The 21,603-nt window shown below is 58.6% G+C and overlaps 1 protein-coding gene across 3 annotated transcripts; it reads right to left on the reverse strand.

Moving 5' to 3' along the window:
* Nucleotides 1-3,506: 3,506 nt before the first annotated feature.
* DNAJC27 (DnaJ heat shock protein family (Hsp40) member C27) lies at nucleotides 3,507-13,008 on the reverse strand. Of its 3 annotated transcripts, XM_082276631.1 has the most exons (7): nucleotides 12,793-13,008; nucleotides 12,356-12,438; nucleotides 11,898-11,967; nucleotides 11,380-11,544; nucleotides 7,478-7,600; nucleotides 5,222-5,382; nucleotides 3,507-3,717 (listed from the first exon to the last, which is right to left on the reverse strand). In XM_082276631.1, the coding sequence occupies exons 1-7, from the start codon at nucleotides 12,877-12,879 to the stop codon at nucleotides 3,585-3,587; spliced, it is 822 nt and encodes a 273-aa protein (XP_082132757.1). In that variant the 5' UTR covers nucleotides 12,880-13,008; the 3' UTR covers nucleotides 3,507-3,584. The 3 variants fall into 3 exon arrangements, with proteins under 3 accessions (XP_082132757.1, XP_082132755.1, XP_082132756.1); XM_082276630.1 differs by having other exon boundaries at nucleotides 3,615-5,382; XM_082276629.1 differs by lacking the exons at nucleotides 7,478-7,600; nucleotides 11,380-11,544; nucleotides 11,898-11,967; nucleotides 12,356-12,438; nucleotides 12,793-13,008 and having other exon boundaries at nucleotides 5,222-6,717.
* Nucleotides 13,009-21,603: the final 8,595 nt, after the last annotated feature.

Genomic DNA, 21,603 nt, shown 5'->3' on the forward strand with positions numbered 1-21,603 from the left:
CGATCCCGGGAAAACGGGGAAGCTCGGGAATTCCAGGGGGGAGGCCGGGATTCCTTCCCGGCTCCGCTTCCCGGCTCCGCTTCCCGGTGCTTTCCCAGCTTTCCCAGCACCGCCACAGAGATGTCGCGATGCCTCCTCCCCGCTCCTCCTTCCCGAGCTTTTCCCGGCGCTCCTTCCCGAGATGCCTCGTTCCCGCCGGGATGGGTGGGATACCGGGATGGATACCGGGATGGATACCGGGATGGATACCGGGATGGATACCGGGATTCGGGGATACGATCCCGGTGCCCGCCCTTATCCCGCTCCCCGCATCCTCTTCCCGCTGGAGCTTCCCGGCGCCTCGGCGGCAGCGGGGCCATGGAAAAGCTCGGGATGGAGGCAGGGAAGCGGGAAGGGCTTTTCCCGGGATCCCCGCCTCCCGTAACCCTCTCGCTGCCGGGCGTGGCGGGAGGGAACAAAAAACTGGGAAGCGGCGGCCGCTTCCCGAAGGAATTCGGCCGTGGATGCGCTGCTGCTGCAGCCGCTCCATCCTCACGCTCCTCCTCATCCCTCGGGAATGCGGGCGGGGAGCAGCGGAACCCCGGAATTCCTGGAGCTCACCCCGGTCCGACCCCGACACTTCCCCCGATGATCCCGGGATGCTCCAGCCTTTCCTTGGGCACTGCCAGGGATTCCCTGGGAATTCCAGCCCAGCCGGGAATCCCTTCCCAAGATCCCAGCCCGAGCTGCCCTTTCCCAGGGAAATCCCTCCATTCCCGCCTCTCCCAGCCTGCCATTGGATCCAGCCCCATCCCGACTCCTCTGCGGGAAGGAATTCCGGCCTCCAGGCCCTTCCCTGGCAATCTCGGCACTCCAGGAAGGCTCTCCCTTCCCTTTCCCATGCCCGACTTCCAGAAAAACCCCTGGCCATGGATTCGGAGCCTCCTGGATCCCAGAATCCCGGAATGCTTTGGCTGGGATCCACGCAGCTTCAATCCCATCCCATTCCAAGGCCGGCACCTCCCCCGATGATCCCAGGCTGCTCCAGCCTTTCCTTGGGCACTGCCAGGGATTCCCTGGGAATTCCAGCCCAGCCGCGAATTCCTTCCCAAGATCCCACCCGAGCCAGCCCCGAGGAACCGCCAGATCCCGGGATTTGCTGCACCTCATTCCCGGGCATCCTCATCCCAACAGCTCCGGCCGCTTTTCCAGGGAATTCCTGGCTCCGGAGCGGGAATGAACCAAAATTCCTGATCCCAGGGAAGGATTTTTCCCTGGATTTTGCCTGGACACGTCACCGGGATCCCGGAGCGGGAGCAGGGCCGGGAATGCTCCGGGAAAATCCCGGAATGTTGGGAAGCAGGAGGGCGCATCCAGAGGTTTTCCCATCCCGGATTCCTTCGGAGGCGCTCCCGGTGTTGATTCCCGGCTCTGGGATCCGGATCCCGGCGCGGCAAAAGTCGCTCTTCCCACATCAAAAAAAAGTGGGATTCAGGCCAGGGCTGGAGCCGGGATGCGGAATTCGGGATTCCCGGATTCCCGCCTGGCTCCAGCTCATCCCTGTGGGAATCGCTGGGACCCCAATCCCAAGAAATCCCGAGCTCCAGCCTTCCCTCGGCTCCAGCTCCAGCTGGAAAAGGGAATCCACGCGAGGCCACGACTCCCGCAATTCCCGGTTTTCCAAGTGGGATTTCGCGTGCAAAAACGACGGAATTCGGGAATTCCACTGGGATTGCGGGAAACGTGGGATCGGCTCCAAACCACCCCCCCCCCCCCCCCAGATCCATGGAAAAGCGGGAAAAGCATCCCAAGCGCTCCTCCAGCGGGAAAACAGCGGGAATTTTGTCTGGATGCCGGGATCGGGCAAAAAAAAAAAAACCCAAAACCTGGGATCCATTCCCGGTCCGGAATTCTGGGATCGCTCCCCTTCCTGCGTGGGGGGGGGGGAAACCCGGGAAAACCGGCTTTGGAGGCAGAATTTCGGGAATTTCCTCCGCTGGGAAAGCGGCGAGGATTCCAGGGAATTCTGGGATGGGGGAAAGGGGATCCGGAGCCAATTCCAAGGGGGTTTTCCAGAGGGAAAATCGGAGGGGATTTCAGGATGAGCAACGTTTCCCTCGGATGCTGCCACAGCGGAGAGGAGGGAAAAGCGATTCCCGGCTGGAATTTTATCCCAGGAACCCCCAGGAAGAGCCGAAGGAGCCCGGATTTCCCGGGATTTCCGATGCCCGAACGCCGCCGGAAAAGGGAAAAGCGGGAATTTGGGATTCGTTTGTATTTTGAGGGGAAGGGAAAAATCCATGGAAAAGCTGCCCGGAAGTAGGAAAATCCCGGATATTGCACTGGCCTCAATTCCATAAATAAATATCCATAAATATCCGTAAAGATCCATAAATATCCATAAATATCCGTAAAGATCCATAAATATCCACCAAGATCCTCGGTGCCGGAGCTTTTCCCGGGATTCCGGAGCTTTTCCCGGAGCTCCGGAGCGTCCAAGTCCATTCCAGCGGCTCCGGGATGCGCCGGGAATTCCCTGCTGGGAATCCCGCACTTCCCCCAGCTTCCAGCCGCAATTCCAGAAGCGCCAACGACCCCCGGGAAATGCGGGAATGACCCCCGGGAAACTGGGAATAATCTCTGGGAAACTGAGAGCAACCCCTGGAAAACTGGGAATAACCCCCAGCAATCTGGGAATAACCCCCGGAAAACCAGGAGCAAACCCCTGGAAATGCGGGAATAACCCCCAAAAACTGGGAACGACCCCCAAAAACCTGGGAATAACCCCAGAAAAGCGGGAAAAACCCCCAGAAATGCGGGAATAACCCCCAGAAACCAGGAACAACCCCCAAAAAACCGGGAATGACCCCCGGAAGTGTGGGAAAAACCTCCAGAAATGTGGGAATAACCCCAGAAAACCGGGAATAACCCCCCAAAAACTGGAAACAACCCTCAGAAATGTGGGAATAACCCCCAGAAAACCGGGAACGACCCCCAGAAATGCGGGAACAACCCCCAAAAAACTGGGAACAACCCCCAGAAATGCGGGACCGACCCCCAAAAAACTGGGAATAACCCCAGAAAACCGGGAACAACCCCCAGAAATGCGGGAACAACCCCCAGAAATGTGGAAATAACCCCCAGAAATGCGGGAACAACCCCCAAAAAACTGGGAACAACCCCCAGAAAACCGGGAAAAACTCCCAGAAATGTGGGAACAACCCCCAGAAATGTGGAAATAACCCCCAGAAATGTGGGAACAACCCCCAAAAAACTGGGAACAACCCCCAGAAATGCGGGAACAACCCCCAGAAATGCGGGAACAACCCCCAGAAATGCGGGAACAACCCCCAAAAAACTGGGAATAACCCCCAGAAAACCGGGAAAAACTCCCAGAAATGCGGGAACAACCCCCCAGAAAAACCCCAGGAACGACCCCCGCCACGCGGGAGCGCCGCCGCCGCCGCTCCTCCCTCCCACCCTCCCCACGCGATGATTCCCGAGGATTCCCGAGGATTCCCGAGGATTCCCGGCTCCGGTGCGGCGGGACGGATCCCGGTGTGGGGGGGGGGGTGGGAGCGGGGCCGATTCCCGCCGGGAATTCGCTACTTGATGTTCTTGAGGAGCGCGGCGCGCGCCCCGCCCAGGGCCTTGAAGGCGTCCTCGCTGCCCGGAGCCGCGCACTTGTCCGGGTGCAGCAGCACCGCCAGGCGCCGGTACGCGCGCGTCACCTCCTCCCTAAGGAATAAAAACCGGGAATAACAACCGGGAATGGCGACCGGGAACAGCGGTACGCGCGCGGCACCTCCTCCCTGGGGACGGAGAAAAACCGGGAATGACAACCGGGAATGGCGATCGGGAACGGGAACCGGGAACGGCGGTACGCGCGCGGCACCTCCTCCCTAGGGAATAAAGACCGGGAATAACAACCGGGAATGGCAACCGGGAACGGCGGCAGGCGCGCGTCACCTCCTCCCTGGGGACGGAGAAAAACCGGGAATAAAAACCGGGAATAAAAACCGGGAACGGCAACCGGGAATAACAACCGGGAACGGTGGCAGGCGCGCGGCACCTCCTCCCTGGGGACGGAGAAAAACCGGGAATGACAACCAGGAATAAAAACCGGGAACGGCAACCGGGAACGGCGGTACGCGCGCGGCACCTCCTCCCTGGGGAATAAAAACCGGGAATGACAACCGGGAATAACAACCGGGAACGGCAACCGGGAACGGCAACCGGGAACAGCGGTACGTGCGCGTCACCTCCTCCCTAGGGAATAAAAACCGGGAATAACAACCGGGAACGGCAACCGGGAACGGCGACCGGGAACGGCAACCGGGAACGGCGGTACGCGCGCGGCACCTCCTCCCTGGGGAATAAAAACCGGGAATAACAACCGGGAATAAAAACCGGGAACGGCAACCGGGAACGGCAACCGGGAATGGCGGTACGCGCGCGGCACCTCCTCCCTAAGGAATAAAAACTGGGAATGACAACCGGGAACGGCAACCGGGAACGGCAACCAGGAATGGCGGCAGGCGTACATCACCTCCTCCCTGGGGAACGGAGAAAAACCGGGAATAACGGGAATAACGGGAATGACAACCGGGAATAACAACCGGGAATGGTGGCAGGCACGCATCACCTCCTCCCTGCGGAACGGAGAAAAACCGGGAATAAAAACCGGGAATGACAGGAATGTGGGACACCGGGAACGGCGGCAGGCGCGCGTCACCTCCTCCCTAGGGAATAAAAACGGGGAATAACGGGGATAGAAACTGGGAATAACGGGAATGGGAGTGAAAAACCGGGAATAACGGGAATGTGGGACACCGGGAATGGCAGTAGGCACGCGTCACCTCCTTCCTAGGGAGAAAAACCGGGAATAACGGGGATAGAAACCGGGAATAACGGGAATAACGGGAATGGCGGTACACACGTGTCACCTCTCCCTGAGGGAATAAAAACCGGGAATAACGGGAATACGGGACACCGGGAATGGCGGTAGGCACGGATCACCTCCTCCCTAGGGATAAGAACCGGGAACAGAAGTGAAAAACTCGGAATAACGGGGATAAAAACCGGGAATAACGGGAATGTGGGACACCGGGAACGGCGGTACACCCGCGCCACCTCTTCCCTAGGGATAACAAGGAGCATTCCGGGAGCGCCGCCGTTCCCAATCCCGCATTTCCCGCCCCGCTCCCGACCATTCCCACGGGAATTCCGGCTCTTCCCGCACCTGCTGGCTCCGGGTTTGACCCCCAGCGTGTCCCAGCTGTCCTTGCTGTTCCGGATCCTTCGGATCGCATCCGCCTGCTCCCGCGTGAAGCCGATGCCGGAGGCGCCCGGGGGCCGCTTCCCGCCGTTGTCACACAGATCCACGATGGCCGAGTAGAAAGTCTGGGAATTGCGGGGCCGGGAATGAGCCCCCGGAGGCGGCGGGAAAGGCCCGGGGACGGCGGATTGGGGAGGAGATGGGATTGGTGGGATTATTGGTGGGATTGGTGGGATTTGGGAACGGCCGGAGCGGGATGTGTGAGGGATCCGATGAGGATCCGGCTCCCGGCGCTTCCCCTGGATAATCCCGGAGTTGATTCTCATTGGATGATCCCGACAATCCCGGAGCCAATTCCCAGCTCCTTCCCAGGACATTCCCGACAATTCCGGAGCCAGCTCCCAGAATGATCCCAGATCCAACTCCCAGAGAACATTCCCGACAATCCCGGATCCAGCTCCCAGGATGATCCCAGATCCAGCTCCCAGGATGATCCCGGATCCAACTCCCAGAGAACATTCCCAACAATCCCGGAGCCAGCTCCCAGCTCCTTCCCAGGACATTCCTGACAATCCCGGATCCAGCTCCCAGGATGATCCCAGTGATCCCGGATCCAACTCCCAGAGAACATTCCCGACAATCCTGGATCCAGCTCCCAGGATGATCCCAGTGATCCCGGATCCAACTCCCAGAGAACATTCCCGACAATCCCGGATCCAGCTCCCAGGATGATCCCGGATCCAACTCCCAGAGAACATTCCCGACCATCCTGGAGCCAGCTCCCAGCTCCTTCCCAGGACATTCCTGACGATCCCAGAGCCAGCTCCCAGGATGATCCCAGTGATCCCGGATCCAACTCCCAGAGAACATTCCCGACAATCCCGGATCCAGCTCCCAGGATGATCCCAGGATGATCCCGGATCCAACTCCCAGAGAACATTCCCAACAATCCCGGATCCAGCTCCCAGCTCCTTCCCAGGACATTCCTGACGATCCCAGAGCCAGCTCCCAGGATGATCCCAGTGATCCCAGATCCATCTCCCAGAGAACATTCCCGACAATCCCGGATCCAGCTCCCAGGATGATCCCAGGATGATCCCGGATCCAACTCCCAGAGAACATTCCCGACAATCCCGGAGCCAATTCCCAGCTCCTTCCCAGGACATTCCTGACGATCCCGGATCCAGCTCCCAGGATGATCCCAGTGATCCCGGATCCAACTCCCAGAGAACATTCCCGACCATCCCGGATCCAGCTCCCAGGATGATCCCGGATCCAGCTCCCAGGACATTCCCGACAATCCCGGATCCAACTCCCAGAGAACATTCCCGACAATCCCGGATCCAGCTCCCAGGATGATCCCAGATTCAACTCCCAGAGAACATTCCCTACAATCCTGGAGCCAATTCCCAGCCCTTTCCCAGGACACTCCCGGATCCAACTCCCAAGTCTTTACTGGGATAATCCCAACAATCCCAGATCCGGCTCCCAGCCCCTTCCCAAAACGATCCCAACAATCCTGGAGTCGATTCCCACCGGAAAATGGCAGCAATTCCAGATCGATTTCCCAGGCCCGGGCAGGACATTCCCAACCATCCCGGATCCCATTCCCGGCCCTTTCCCAGGATAATCCCGGAGCCACCTCCCACAGAACGATCCCAACCATCCTGGATCCCATTCCCGGCCCTTTCCCAGGATAATCCCAGATCCACCTCCCACAGAACAATCCCAACCATCCCAGATCCAATTCCCGGCCCTTTCCCAGGATAATCCCGGATCCACCTCCCACAGAACAATCCCAACCATCCCGGATCCAATTCCCGGCCCTTTCCCAGGATAATCCCGGAGCCACCTCCCACAGAACGATCCCAACCATCCTGGATCCCATTCCCGGCCCTTTCCCAGGATAATCCCGGATCCACCTCCCACAGAACAATCCCAACCATCCCGGATCCCATTCCCACGGGGCGATCCCGACCATCCCGGATCCCATTCCCACAGGGTGATCCCGACCATCCCGGATCCCATTCCCACGGGGCGATCCCGACCATCCCGGATCCCATTCCCACGGGGTGATCCCGACCATCCCGGATCCCGCTCCCTCGCTCCCATCCGCGCCGTAATCCCACGTTCCCGCCCGAATCCCGGGGAATTCCCGCTGCTCCGCTCTCCCGGCCCTCTCCGGGCTCCCATTCCCGGCCGGCGCTCCGGAATTCCCACCTGGAACATCTCCTGGATGCCCTCCCCGCTCTGGGCCGAGGTCTCCCAGTAGAGGAAGCCGCGGCTCTCGGCCCAGAGCCGCCCCTCGCTCTCGTCCACCACCCGCAGCTTCCCGGCGTCGATCTGAGCCCCGGAAAGCTCGGAGACAGATCCCACACCCGGAGATCCCACACCCAGATCCCACACGGAGATCCCACACCCAGATCCCACACCCAGATCCCACCCGGAGATCCCACACCCAGATCCCACACCCAGATCCCACACCCAGATCCCACCCGGAGATCCCACCCGGAGATCCCACACGGAGATCCCACCCGGAGATCCCACACCCAGATCCCACACCCAGATCCCACACCCAGATCCCACACCCAGATCCCACACCCAGATCCCACCCGGAGATCCCACCCGGAGATCCCACACCCAGATCCCACACCCAGATCCCACCCGGAGATCCCACACGGAGATCCCACACCCAGATCCCACACGGAGATCCCACACGGAGATCCCACACCCAGATCCCACAGCCAGATCCCACCCGGAGATCCTGGAGAACCCGGAGCCAATTCCCACATGGAGATCCCAGAGATCCCGGAAATCCCGGAGATCCCACCCGGAGATCCCACACCAAGATCCCGGAGCCAATTCCCACACCGAGATCCCACACGGACATCCCAGAGATCCCGGAGAACCCAGAGCCAATTCCCACCCCGAGATCCCAGAGATCCCAGAGATCCTGGAGATCCCAGAGCCAATTCCCACCCCGAGATCCCAGAGCCAATTCCCACAGGGAGATTCCAACAATCCTGCAGATCCCAGAGATCCCAGAGCCAATTCCCACAGGGAGATCCCACACGGAGATCCCAGAGCCAGTTCCCACATGGACATCCCAGAGATCCCGGAGATCCCGGAGCCAATTCCCACCCGGAGATCCCACAGCGAGATCCCGGAGAACCCGGAGAACCCGGAGCCAATTCCCACACCGAGATCCCACCCAGAGATCCCACCCGGAGATCCCGGAGAACCCGGAGCCAATTCCCACATGGAGATCCCAGAGAACTCGGAGAACCCGGAGCCAATTCCCACACCAAGATCCCACATGGAGATCCCACATGGACATCCCAGAGATCCCGGAGAACCCAGAGCCAGTTCCCACCCAAAGATCCCAGAGATCCTGGAGATCCCAGAGATCCCAGAGCCAATTCCCACAGGGAGATCCCAGAGATCCCAGAGATCCCAGAGATCCCAGAGCCAATTCCCACAGGGAGATCCCAGAGATCCCGGAAATCCCGGAGCCAATTCCCACAGGGAGACCCCAATGATCCCAGAGCCAATTCCCAGTCCAATCCCAACAATCCCGGATCCAATTCCCAGTCCAATCCCAAAAACCCCAGACCCAATTCCCCTTTCCCAGGATAATCCCAGATCCAATTCCCAGGACAATCCCAGCATTCCCGGGTCCAACTCCCAGCCCCTTCCCAGGACAATCCCTGATCCAATTCCCAGGACAATCCCAGCATTCCCGGATCCAATTCCCAGTCCAATCCCAACAATCCCAGATCCAATTCCCAGTCCAATACCGACACCCCTGGATCCAACTCCCAGTCCAATCCCAACATTCCTGGATCCAATTCCCAGGACAATCAATCCCAACAATCCCAGATCCAATTCCCAGTCCAATCCCAACAACCCCAGACCCAACTCCCCTTTCCCAGCACAATCCCGGATCCAACTCCCGGCCCCTTCCCAGGATAATCCCAGATCCAATTCCCAGTCCAATCCCAACAATCCCAGATCCAATTCCCAGTCCAATCCCGACACCCCTGGATCCAACTCCCAGTCCAATCCCAACATTCCTGGATCCAGTTCCCAGCCCCTTCCCAGCACAATCCCGGATCCAACTCCCGGCCCCTTCCCAGGATAATCCCAGATCCAATTCCCAGGACAATCCCAGCATTCCCAGATCCAATTCCCAGTCCAATCCCAACAACCCCGGATCCAATTCCCAGTCCAATCCCAACAATCCCAGATCCAATTCCCAGTCCAATCCCAACATTCCTGGATCCAGTTCCCAGCCCCTTCCCAGGATAATCCCAGATCCAATTCCCAGTCCAATCCCAACAACCCCGGACCCAACTCCCCTTTCCCAGGACAATCCCGGATCCAACTCCCGGCCCCTTCCCAGGATAATCCCGGATCCAATTCCCAGGACAATCCCAGCATTCCCGGATCCAATTCCCAGTCCAATCCCAACAACCCCGGATCCAACTCCCAGTCCAATCCCAACATTCCTGGATCCAATTCCCAGCCCCTTCCCAGGATAATCCCAGATCCAATTCCCAGTCCAATCCCAACAATCCCAGATCCAATTCCCAGTCCAATCCCGACACCCCTGGATCCAACTCCCAGTCCAATCCCAACATTCCTGGATCCAGTTCCCAGCCCCTTCCCAGGACAATCCCAGATCCAATTCCCAGTCCAATCCCAACAATCCCAGATCCAATTCCCAGTCCAATCCCGACAACCCTGGATCCAACTCCCAGTCCAATCCCAACATTCCTGGATCCAATTCCCAGGACAATCAATCCCAACAATCCCAGATCCAATTCCCAGTCCAATCCCAACAACCCCGGACCCAACTCCCCTTTCCCAGGACAATCCCGGATCCAACTCCCGGCCCCTTCCCAGGATAATCCCGGATACAATTCCCAGGACAATCCCAGCATTCCCGGATCCAATTCCCAGTCCAATCCCAACAATCCCAGATCCAATTCCCAGTCCAATCCCGACACCCCTGGATCCAACTCCCAGTCCAATCCCAACATTCCTGGATCCAGTTCCCAGCCCCTTCCCAGGACAATCCCTGATCCAATTCCCAGTCCAATCCCAACAACCCCAGACCCAACTCCCCTTTCCCAGCACAATCCCGGATCCAACTCCCGGCCCCTTCCCAGGATAATCCCGGATCCAATTCCCAGGACAATCCCAGCATTCCCGGATCCAATTCCCAGGACAATCCCAACAATCCCAGATCCAATTCCCAGGACAATCCCAGCATTCCCAGATCCAATTCCCAGTCCAATCCCAACAATGCCAGATCCAATTCCCAGTCCAATCCCGACAACCCTGGATCCAACTCCCAGTCCAATCCCAACATTCCTGGATCCAGTTCCCAGCCCCTTCCCAGGACAATCCCGGATCCAATTCCCAGTCCAATCCCAACAACCCCGGACCCAACTCCCCTTTCCCAGCACAATCCCGGATCCAACTCCCGGCCCCTTCCCAGGATAATCCCAGATCCAATTCCCAGGACAATCCCAACAATCCCAGATCCAATTCCCAGTCCAATCCCGACACCCCTGGATCCAACTCCCAGTCCAATCCCAACATTCCTGGATCCAGTTCCCAGCCCCTTCCCAGGACAATCCCTGATCCAATTCCCAGTCCAATCCCAACAACCCCGGACCCAACTCCCCTTTCCCAGCACAATCCCGGATCCAACTCCCAGCCCCTTCCCAGGATAATCCCAGATCCAACCCCCGGCCCCTTCCCAGGATAATCCCAGATCCAATTCCCAGTCCAATCCCAACAATCCCAGATCCAGTTCCCAGTCCAATCCCGACACCCCTGGATCCAACTCCCAGTCCAATCCCAGCATTCCCAGATCCAATTCCCAGTCCAATCCCAACAATCCCAGATCCAATTCCCAGTCCAATCCCGACACCCCTGGATCCAACTCCCAGTCCATTCCCAACATTCCTGGATCTAATTCCCAGGACAATCAATCCCAACAATCCCAGAGCAAATTCCCAGTCCAATCCCAACATTCCCGGATCCAACTCCCGGCCCATTCCCGTTCCCATTCCCGTTCCCGTTCCCGTTCCCGCCCCGCTGACCGTCCCCACCTTGTTGGCGCAGACGACGAAGACGACGTTCTCCATGTTCCCGTGGGGGCCCAGCTCCTGCTTCATCTCGGCCAGCCAGGAATCCAGGGAATCGAAGGATTCCTTGGATCCCACGTCGTACACCAGGATCACGCCCTGCGTGTCCTTGTAGAACTCGTTCCGCACCTTTCGGGAAGAACCCCGGGGTGGGCGGGGGGGGAGGAAGAAGAAGGCGCGGAAAAGTTGGGATTTGCGGGATCGCCCGGGCGGGGATGTCGGGTGAAAAGCCAAGAATTCCCCCCCCCCCCCAAAATTCCCCAAAAAATTCCCAAAAAACCCCCCCCAAACCTCGGAATTGCTGTGACTGGGGGGGGGGATGGAATTCCCGTGGGAAAGGGGTGGGATTTTGGGCAGGGATTCCCAGAGGAGCTGCGGCTGCTCTGGGATCCCTGGGAGCATCCATGGAAAAGCCGGAGTCAGCTGGGGAAATCCTCCGGGATTTTGGGAATTCTGCCGCTCCCGGGGGGATCGGGAGGTACCTCGTAGAAGAAGGGATGGCCGGCCATGTCGAAGATGTTCACCTTGATCTCCCGATCCCGGATCTGCACCCTGGAAAAGCCGTCGGGAGATCGCGGAATTCCGGGATCGCTGAGCTTGGAAAAACCCTTGGAGATCGCGGAGCGCCCGCATCCCCAGCCCTGATCCAGCCAATCCCGGCGCCCATCCACGACGCCAGGAGCCGCATCCACGTGGGTTTTAAATCCCTGCCTTCCTTCGGAAAACCCTTTCCGGGCGGGAATTATTCCCAAAAAATCCAAGCAAAGCTCCTCTGGAAAAACTCGAGGCCGTTCCCTCTCATCCCATTCCCCATTCCCGGGGAGAAATCCCGATCCCCTCCGGCTCCAACCTTTCAGGAGTCCCCGGCGGCTCCAGGGGTTGCTCCCGCTCTCCCATTCCCGCTCCCATTCCCGTTCCCGTTCCCATTCCCGGCTCTCACTTGGTGACTCCGTAGTCGATCCCGATGGTCGCCAGGTACTTGGACACGAACCTCTTCTCGCAGTAGCGCTTGATGATGCAGCTCTGGCCGGGAATAAGGCGGGAATTCCAGCGGGAATCCCTCCATAGCCGCATTTCCCGGTAATTCCCAAGAATTCCAGGAGTTGGGAATAGCGGCTCTGCCCCGCCACAGCGCCGGGACCCGCCCACTTCCCGCCAGCCAATCAGAACCGCGCGTTCACTGGAGGACACGCCCAATCACCTGTCAATCATCTCAGCACCACGCCCGCCAGGGAGCGACAACAAGGAACCGCCGGCCTCTGATTGGCTACAGTGCACAGCCAACGCACCAATCAGAGCACAGCGCCCGCCCTGCTGCGCTCCTGATTGGACGGCTCACTTGCCCCTCACCTACGCCAGCCAATGACAGCGCCTCACCTTGCCCACCTCGGCGTCGCCCATGGAGATCACTTTAACCCGCAGCGCCTTGCGCGGCTCCTTCCGCTTCGCCGCGTTCGCCTCCATGGCGGCGCCGCGGCGCTGCGGGCCGGGCCCGGTGCCGGTGCCGGTGCTGGGCCCGGTGCCGGTGCCGCTTGCGGCGGAGGGAGCCCGAAAGGGAGCGGGCAATGGCGGCAGAGCGGCGCTTCCGCCTCAGCCCGGGTGCCCCGCGCGAGTTCTCGCGAGATCTGCCGCAACCCCTCCCCACCACCTCCGCGGGAAATCTCGCGAGATTTGGGCGGCGGGACGGGTCCGCCAGGGGGCGCGGGTCCCGGACCCCAAACCGCCCCAAAACCCCACAAATTTGGGGTCCCGGACCCCAAACCGCCCCAAAACCCCACAAATTTGAGGTTCCGGACCCCAAAACCCCACAAATTTGGGGTTCCGGACCCCAAACCGCCCCAAAACCCCACAAATTTGGGGGGTCCCGGACCCCAAACCGCCCCAAAACCCCACAAATTTGGGGTTCCAGCCCCACTCCCGGCTCGGTGTCGTTGTCACCTGCTCGGGTTCCCTGTTCCTGTTCCCTGTTCGCATTCCCTGTTCCCCCTGTCCCTTATCCCTTCTTTTTATCCCTTTTCCCTGTCCCTTATCCCTTCTTTTTATCCCTTTTCCCTGTCCCTTATCCCTTCTTTTTATCCCTTTTCCCTGTCCCTTATCCCTTCTTTTTATCCCTTTTCCCTGTCCCTTATCCCTTCTTTTATCCCTGTCCCTCATCCCATCCCTTCTCCCCGTCCCTGCCCCTTCTCCCTGTCCCTTATCTCTTCTCCCCATCCCTTATCTCTTCTCCCCATCCCTTATCTCTCCTCCCTTTCCTCCTGTCCCTTATCTCTTCTCCCTGTCCGCTCTCCTCTGGGAGCCCCGGACCCTCCTTTGGTAGCCCCGGACCCTCCTTTGGTAGCCCCGGCTCTGCTTTGGTAGCCCCGGACCCTCCTTTGGTAGCCCCGGACCCTCCTTTGGTAGCCCCGGCTCTGCTTTGGGAGCCCCGGACGGCGGCACCAGAGACACAACAATCCCGGGAAAACAGAATCCATGGATCCGTGGCCCTGCTCCAAACCCCGTCCAGTCCGGCCTTGGGCACTGCCAGGGATCTGGGAATTCTCTGGGAATTCCAGCCCAGCCGGGAATCCCTTCCCAAGATCCCAGCCCGAGCTGCCCTTTCCCAGGGAAATCCCTCCATTCCCGCCTCTCCCAGCCTGCCATTGGATCCAGCCCCATCCCGACTCCTCTGCGGGAAGGAATTCCGGCCTCCAGGCCCTTCCCTGGCAATCTCGGCACTCCAGGAAGGCTCTCCCTTCCCTTTCCCATGCCCGACTTCCAGAAAAACCCCTGGCCATGGATTCGGAGCCTCCTGGATCCCAGAATCCCGGAATGCTTTGGCTGGGATCCACGCAGCTTCAATCCCATCCCATTCCAAGGCCGGCACCTCCCCCGATGATCCCAGGCTGCTCCAGCCTTTCCTTGGGCACTGCCAGGGATCCGGGCATTCCCTGGCAATTCCAGCCCAGCCGCGAATTCCTTCCCAACATCCCATTTTTCCCTCTTTCATTCCCACCATTCCCTGGATCCCATTGGATTTCCCGGCCTTTCCTTCCCAGCCTCCTCCGGACCGGGATTGAAGCTTCCACATGGAGCTGATCCCTGCTGGAGCATTTTCCCGGGGAAAACCAGGCCTGGAAAATCTGGGATCCTTCGGAGATGTCCCAGCCGGCGGGAAGAGCTCCGGGAATGCCGGAGTAGCTGGGATAACAGCGGGATGAGCTGGGATTTCGGGAAGGAATTCCCGGGCTGGAATTCCCAGAGAAGCTGTGGCCGCCCCTGGATCCCCGGGAGTTTTCCAGGGAAAGGCTGGAGCATCCCGGGATCACGGAATGTGCCGGGATGGGATGGGATCGAAGGTCCTTTCCCACCCCAAATTCCAGGATTCCAGCGCCGTTCCCGATCCTGATCCTGGGGAGGGGGAATCGGGATCCCCGCGCCGGAGGGGCCGCGGAATGAGAGGAATCCACGGAATCCATGGGATGCGGGAAGCGCCGATCCCTCGGGAATTCCCCCGCTGGATGCAGCTCCGTTTCCATGGAAACGGCCGCGGGAAGAGTCGGGAAGCCGGGAAAGGACGGACGCGGCTGCTCCCGGCGCGGGAAATTCCCGGGATTTGGAGCTTTCCCGCCTTTCCCAAAGGGATTCTTCCCTCGGGAAGGATTTCGGGATCAACCCAAGCCTCGGGCTGTTCCCAGAATCCCAAAAGATCCCCAGCGGGATTCGGGATTCTCCTCCTCGGAGGCTCCGGATTCCCAAGGAAAACGCATTCCCGAGGCCGGGAATTCCCGGGGAATTTCGGGAGCCCCATTCCCGCTTCCAAGGCCTCGCGGAAGCCTCAAATCCTTCGGGATCGGGGCTCTTCCCGCGGCTGCTCCTGGGAATTCCCTGGCGCCGATGAATTCCTGGAATGTTTTAATTAAGGCCCAGTTTTTCCCGCCGGGAGCATCCTAATTAATTCCCTAATTAACGAGCCGGGCCGGCGGCTCTTCCAGGCGGGAAGAGAGGCAGGAAAAAAAATCGGGAATGGGGGAGGATTTTTCTGGAATTCGGGGCCAATTCCAGCCTTGTCCTGGCCCCCAGGGCGGCGTCCGGGATTCTGGGAATTCTGGGATCAGCTCCGGGCTCCTCATTCCATGGATTTGGAGGGGCTGGGGCGGGTCCAGGGAAGGGACGGGAGCTGGGAATGGCTGAGGGAATAAGGGAGGATCCAAAGGGAGCTCCTCCCCCTCTGGAATTCCCGGGAATCTTGGAGCCAGCTGGGATCGGGATTTGGCCCAGGTTTTCCTGGAAATTCGGGAATAATTCCCACCTGGAAAGGCTTTTCCAGCCCCGGGCAGGGGAGGAGTCGCCGTTCCCAGAGGGATTTGAATCCCTGTGGATCAGGGATGGGATTGGGAATGTTAGGAACGCTCGGATCCACGGGCTCCCAGGGCTTTTCCAGCTGGAGCGATCCCAGGATTTGCCATTCCCGAGGTTTGGGGGAGCCAGGATTGGCAATGGCGGCGATCCCGGCCTCAGTTTGCCTTTGGAATTCCGGTGCTCCTGCTCCTCATCCAGAGGGGACCCCGGAGCTGGGAGAGCCGGGAATGTCTGGCTGGATCAGGGAAGGATCCAGGGAATCCTCAGAGCCACTTCCCGAGCCTGAAGGGGCTCCAGGAGAGCTGGGATTTGGGAAAGGGCTGGAGGGGCAGGAGGCAGGGAATGGCTTCCCGGTGGGAAAGGGGAGCTTGGGGTGGGATCTTGGGAAGGAATTCCTGGCTGGGCTGGAATTCCCAGGGAATGCCCGGATCCCTGGCAGTGCCCAAGGAAAGGCTGGAGCAGCCTGGGATCATCGGGGGAGGTGCCGGCCTTGGAATGGGATGGGATTGAAGCTGCGTGGATCCCAGCCAAAGCATTCCGGGATTCTGGGATCCAGGAGGCTCCGAATCCATGGCCAGGGGTTTTTCTGGAAGTCGGGCATGGGAAAGGGAAGGGAGAGCCTTCCTGGAGTGCCGAGATTGCCAGGGAAGGGCCTGGAGGCCGGAATTCCTTCCCGCAGAGGAGTCGGGATGGGGCTGGATCCAATGGCAGGCTGGGAGAGGCGGGAATGGAGGGATTTCCCTGGGAAAGGGCAGCTCGGGCTGGGATCTTGGGAAGGGATTCCCGGCTGCGCTGGAATTCCCAGGGAATCCCCGGGAGCATCCAAGGAAAGGCTGGAGCAGCCTGGGATCATCGGGGGAGGTGCCGGGGTGGGAATGGGATGGGATTGAAGTTCCGTGGATCCCACCCAAAGCATTCCGGGATCCCATGAATCCCTCACCCTGCAGTGGCCCCGTTCCCGGTTTCCTATTCCCCATTCCTAGATCCCATTCCCAATCCCATTCCCGGTTTCCTGGCGCGGGAGGAGCCTTGGGCAGAGTCGCCCCCGGAGCCATTCCCGGTTCCCAATCCCAGGATTTCCCATTCCCCATTCCCTGTATCCCGGTTCCCAATCCCATTCCCAATCCCCGTTCCCTCTTTCCCATTCCCAGTTCCCAGTTCCCCATTCCCAGTTCCCTATTTCCCATTCTCTAAATCCCATTCCCAGTTCCCAGTTCCCCATTCCCAGTTCCCTATTTCCCATTCTCTAAATCCCATTCCCAGTTCCCAGTTCCCCATTCCCAGTTCCCTATTTCCCATTCTCTAAATCCCATTCCCAGTTCCCCATTCCCGCTTTCCCGGTGCAGGAGGAGCCTCGGGCGGAGCCGCTCCCAGAGCCGCCCCCGGGGCCATTCCCTGTTCCCATTCCCGGTTTCCTATTCCCCTTTCCCCAGTTCCCATTCCCAGTTCCCATTCCCAGTTCCCATTCCCTATACCCCGGCCCCATTCCCAATCGCATTCCCAGTTCCCAGTTTCCCATTCTCTATACCCCAATCCCCATTCCTGGTTCCCATTCCCTGTATCCCAGTTGCCATTCCCTATATCCCATTCGCCATTCCCTTTTCCCTATATCCCGGTTCCCATTCCCTATAACCCTATATCCCAATCGCTTTTCCCTGTATCCCAGTTCCCATTCCCTATATCCCAATCCCATTCCCGGTTCCCAGTTTCCCATTCCCTGTATCCCAATCCCATTCCCGGTTCCCATTCCCAATTCCTTTTTCCCTATATCCCTGTTCCCATTCCCTATATCCCAATCCCACTCCCGGTTCCCATTTCCTATATCCCTATATCCTTATATCTCTATATCCCAATCCCTATATCCCTATATCCTAATCCCATTCCCAGTTTCCGTTCCCATTCCCTATATCCCTATCCCATTCCCTTTTCCCCATATCCCATTCCCTTTTCCCCATATCCCATTCCCCCCCATTCCCTATATCCCCATATCCCCATATCCCATTCCCCATTCCATATATCCCAATCCCATTCCCTATATCCCCATATCCCCATATCCCTGGATCCCATTCCCTATATCCCCATATCCCAGCTCCCATTCCCCATATCCCCATATCCCCATATCCCATTCCCCATATCTCAGTTCCCATTCCCTATATCCCCATATCCCATTCCCCATATCCCAGTTCCCATTCCCTATATCCCCATATCCCATTCCCCATATCCCAGTTCCCATTCCCTATATCCCCATATCCCCATATCCCAGTTCCCATTCCCTATATCCCCATATCCCATTCCCTATATCCCCATATCTCCAGCTCCCATTCCCCATATCCCAGCTCCCATTCCCTATATCCCCATATCCCCATATCCCCATATCCCCATATCCCAGTTCCCATTCCCTATATCCCCATATCCCTATATCCCCATATCCCATTCCCTATATCCCCATATCCCCATATCCCCATATCCCCATATCCCCATATCCCATTCCCCATATCCCCATATCCCCGTTCCCATTCCCTATATCCCCATATCCCCATATCCCATTCCCCATATCCCCATATCCCCGTTCCCATTCCCTATATCCCCATATCCCCATATCCCAGTTCCCATATCCCCATATCCCCATATCCCCATATCCCAGTTCCCATTCCCTATATCCCCATATCCCCATATCCCATTCCCTATATCCCTATATCCCTATATCCCTATATCCCCATATCCCCATATCCCCATATCCCCATATCCCATTCCCCATATCCCCATATTCCAGTTCCCATTCCCTATATCCCCATATCCCGGGATCCCATTCCCTATATCCCTATATCCCCATATCCCAGTTCCCATTCCCTATATCCCCATATCCCATTCCCTATATCCCCATATCCCCATATCCCCATATCCCCATATCCCAGTTCCCATTCCCTATATCCCCATATCCCCATATCCCCATATCCCAGTTCCCATTCCCTATATCCCCATATCCCCATATCCCATTCCCTATATCCCCATATCCCCATATCCGAGTTCCCATTCCCTATATCCCCATATCCCCATATCCCATTCCCTATATCCCCATATCCCCAGCTCCCATTCCCTATATCCCCATATCCCCATATCCCCATATCCCCATATCCCCATATCCCCATATCCCCATATCCCAGTTCCCATTCCCTATATCCCCATATCCCCATATCCCCATATCCCAGCTCCCATTCCCTATATCCCCATATCCCAGTTCCCATATCCCCATATCCCCATATCCCAGTTCCCATTCCCTATATCCCCATATCCCCATATCCCATTCCCCATATCCCCGTTCCCATTCCCTATATCCCTATATCCCCATATCCCAGTTCCCATATCCCCATATCCCCATATCCCCATATCCCAGTTCCCATTCCCTATATCCCCATATCCCCATATCCCATTCCCTATATCCCTATATCCCCATATCCCATTCCCTATATCCCTATATCCCTATATCCCTATATCCCCATATCCCCATATCCCCATATCCCCATATCCCCATATCCCCATATCCCATTCCCCATATCCCCATATTCCAGTTCCCATTCCCTATATCCCCATATCCCGGGATCCCATTCCCTATATCCCTATATCCCCATATCCCAGTTCCCATTCCCTATATCCCCATATCCCATTCCCTATATCCCCATATCCCCATATCCCCATATCCCCATATCCCAGTTCCCATTCCCTATATCCCCATATCCCCATATCCGAGTTCCCATTCCCTATATCCCCATATCCCCATATCCCATTCCCTATATCCCCATATCCCATTCCCTATATCCCCATATCCCCAGCTCCCATTCCCTATATCCCCATATCCCCATATCCCCATATCCCCATATCCCCATATCCCCATATCCCAGTTCCCATTCCCTATATCCCCATATCCCCATATCCCCATATCCCAGTTCCCATTCCCTATATCCCCATATCCCCATATCCCAGTTCCCATTCCCTATATCCCCATATCCCATTCCCTATATCCCCATATCCCCATATCCCAGCTCCCATTCCCTATATCCCCATATCCCGGGATCCCATTCCCTATATCCCCATATCCCCATATCCCCATATCCCAGTTCCCATTCCCTATATCCCCATATCCCGGGATCCCATTCCCGCTTTCCCGGCGCGGGAGGAGCCTCGGGCGGAGCCGCCCCCGGGGCCGCCCCCTCGGGCTCGGCTCGGCTCGGCTCGGCTCGGCTCGGGCTCGGCTCGGGCTCGGCTCGGAATCCTCTCGGGGCTCCTCTCGGGGCTCGGCTCGGGGCTCGGGCTCGGCTCGGCTCGGCTCGGGCTCCTCTCGGGGCTCGGCTCGGGCTCGGCTCGGCTCGGCTCGGCTCGGCTCGGCTCGGGCTCGGCCGCGGTAGCGGAGCGGCAGCGGCGGGAGCGGCCATGTACGGTCAGTGCCGGGAACAGCACCGGGAACAGCGCCGGGATCGGGATCATTGGGATCATCGGGATCATTGGGATCATCGGGATCATTGGGATCATCGGGAACATCGGGATCATTGGGATCATCGGGATCGCCAATGCGCTCCCGCCTCCCCTCCCGGCCCCCCGCGCCTTCCGCTGTCCCCGCCCCGGGACGGGCTGAGCATCCCCGGCCTGGGGGGCGGGGGGACCCCAAATTTGTGGGGTTTTGGGGCGGTTTGGGGTCCGGAACCCCAAATTTGTGGGGTTTTGGGGCGGTTTGGGGTCCGGACCCCCAAATTTGTGAGGTTTTGGGGCGGTTTGGGGTCCGGGACACCCCAAATTTGTGGGGTTTTGGGGCGGTTTGGGGTCTGGAACCCACCAAATTTGTGAGGTTTTGGGGCGGTTTGGGGTCCGGGACCCCAAATTTGTGGGGTTTTGGGGCGGTTTGGGGTCCGGGACACCCCAAATTTGTGGGGTTTTGGGGCGGTTTGGGGTCCGGGACACCCCAAATTTGTGGGGTTTTGGGGCGGTTTGGGGTCCGGAACCCCAAATTTGTGGGGTTTTGGGGCGGTTTGGGGTCCGGGACACCCCAAATTTGTGGGGTTTTGGGGCGGTTTGGGGTCCGGGACCCCAAATTCGTGGGGTTTTGGGGCGGTTTGGGGTCCGGAACCCCAAATTTGTGGGGTTTTGGGGCGGTTTGGGGTCCGGAACCCCAAATTTGTGGGGGTTTGGGGTCCGAGACCCCAAATTTGTGGGGTTTTGGGGCGGTTTGGGGTCCGGGACCCCCCAAATTTGTGGGGTTTTGGGGCGGTTTGGGGTCCGGGACCCCCCAAATTTGTGGGGTTTTGGGGCGGTTTTGGGTCCGGGACCCCCCAAATTTGTGGGGTTTTGGGGCGGTTTGGGGTCCGGGACACCCCAAATTTGTGGGGTTTAGGGGCGGTTTGGGGTCCGAGACCCCAAATTTGTGGGGTTTTGGGGCGGTTTGGGGTCCGGGACACCCCAAATTTGTGGGGTTTTGGGGCGGTTTGGGGTCCGGGACACCCCAAATTTGTGGGGTTTTGGGGCGGTTTGGGGTCCGGGACACCCCAAATTTGTGGGGTTTTGGGGCGGTTTTGGGTCCGGGACCCCCCAAATTTGTGGGGTTTTGGGGCGGTTTGGGGTCCGGGACCCCAAATTTGTGGGGTTTTGGGGCGGTTTGGGGTCCGGGACACCCCAAATTTGTGGGGTTTTGGGGCGGTTTGGGGTCCGGGACACCCCAAATTTGTGGGGTTTTGGGGCGGTTTGGGGTCCGGGACACCCCAAATTTGTGGGGTTTTGGGGCGGTTTGGGGTCCGGAACCCCCAAATTTGTGGGGTTTTGGGGCGATTTGGGGTCCGGGACCCCCCAAATTTGTGGGGTTTT

This window comes from Coloeus monedula (genome assembly GCF_965178545.1).
Source record: "Coloeus monedula genome assembly, chromosome: 2".
NCBI lineage: Eukaryota > Metazoa > Chordata > Aves > Passeriformes > Corvidae > Coloeus > Coloeus monedula.

What these genes read in the sequence shown, in the direction of transcription:
- DNAJC27 (XM_082276629.1), bottom strand. Translation starts at nt 6,501, where the DNA reads ATGGTCGGGAATGTTCTCTGGGAGTTGGATCCGGGATCACTGGGATCA. An exon ending in GTCAAACCCGGAGCCAGCAG is followed by an intron (nt 3,718 to 5,221) that starts GTGCGGGAAGAG and finishes TTTATTCCTTAG; the next exon opens with GGAGGAGGTGACGCGCGCGT.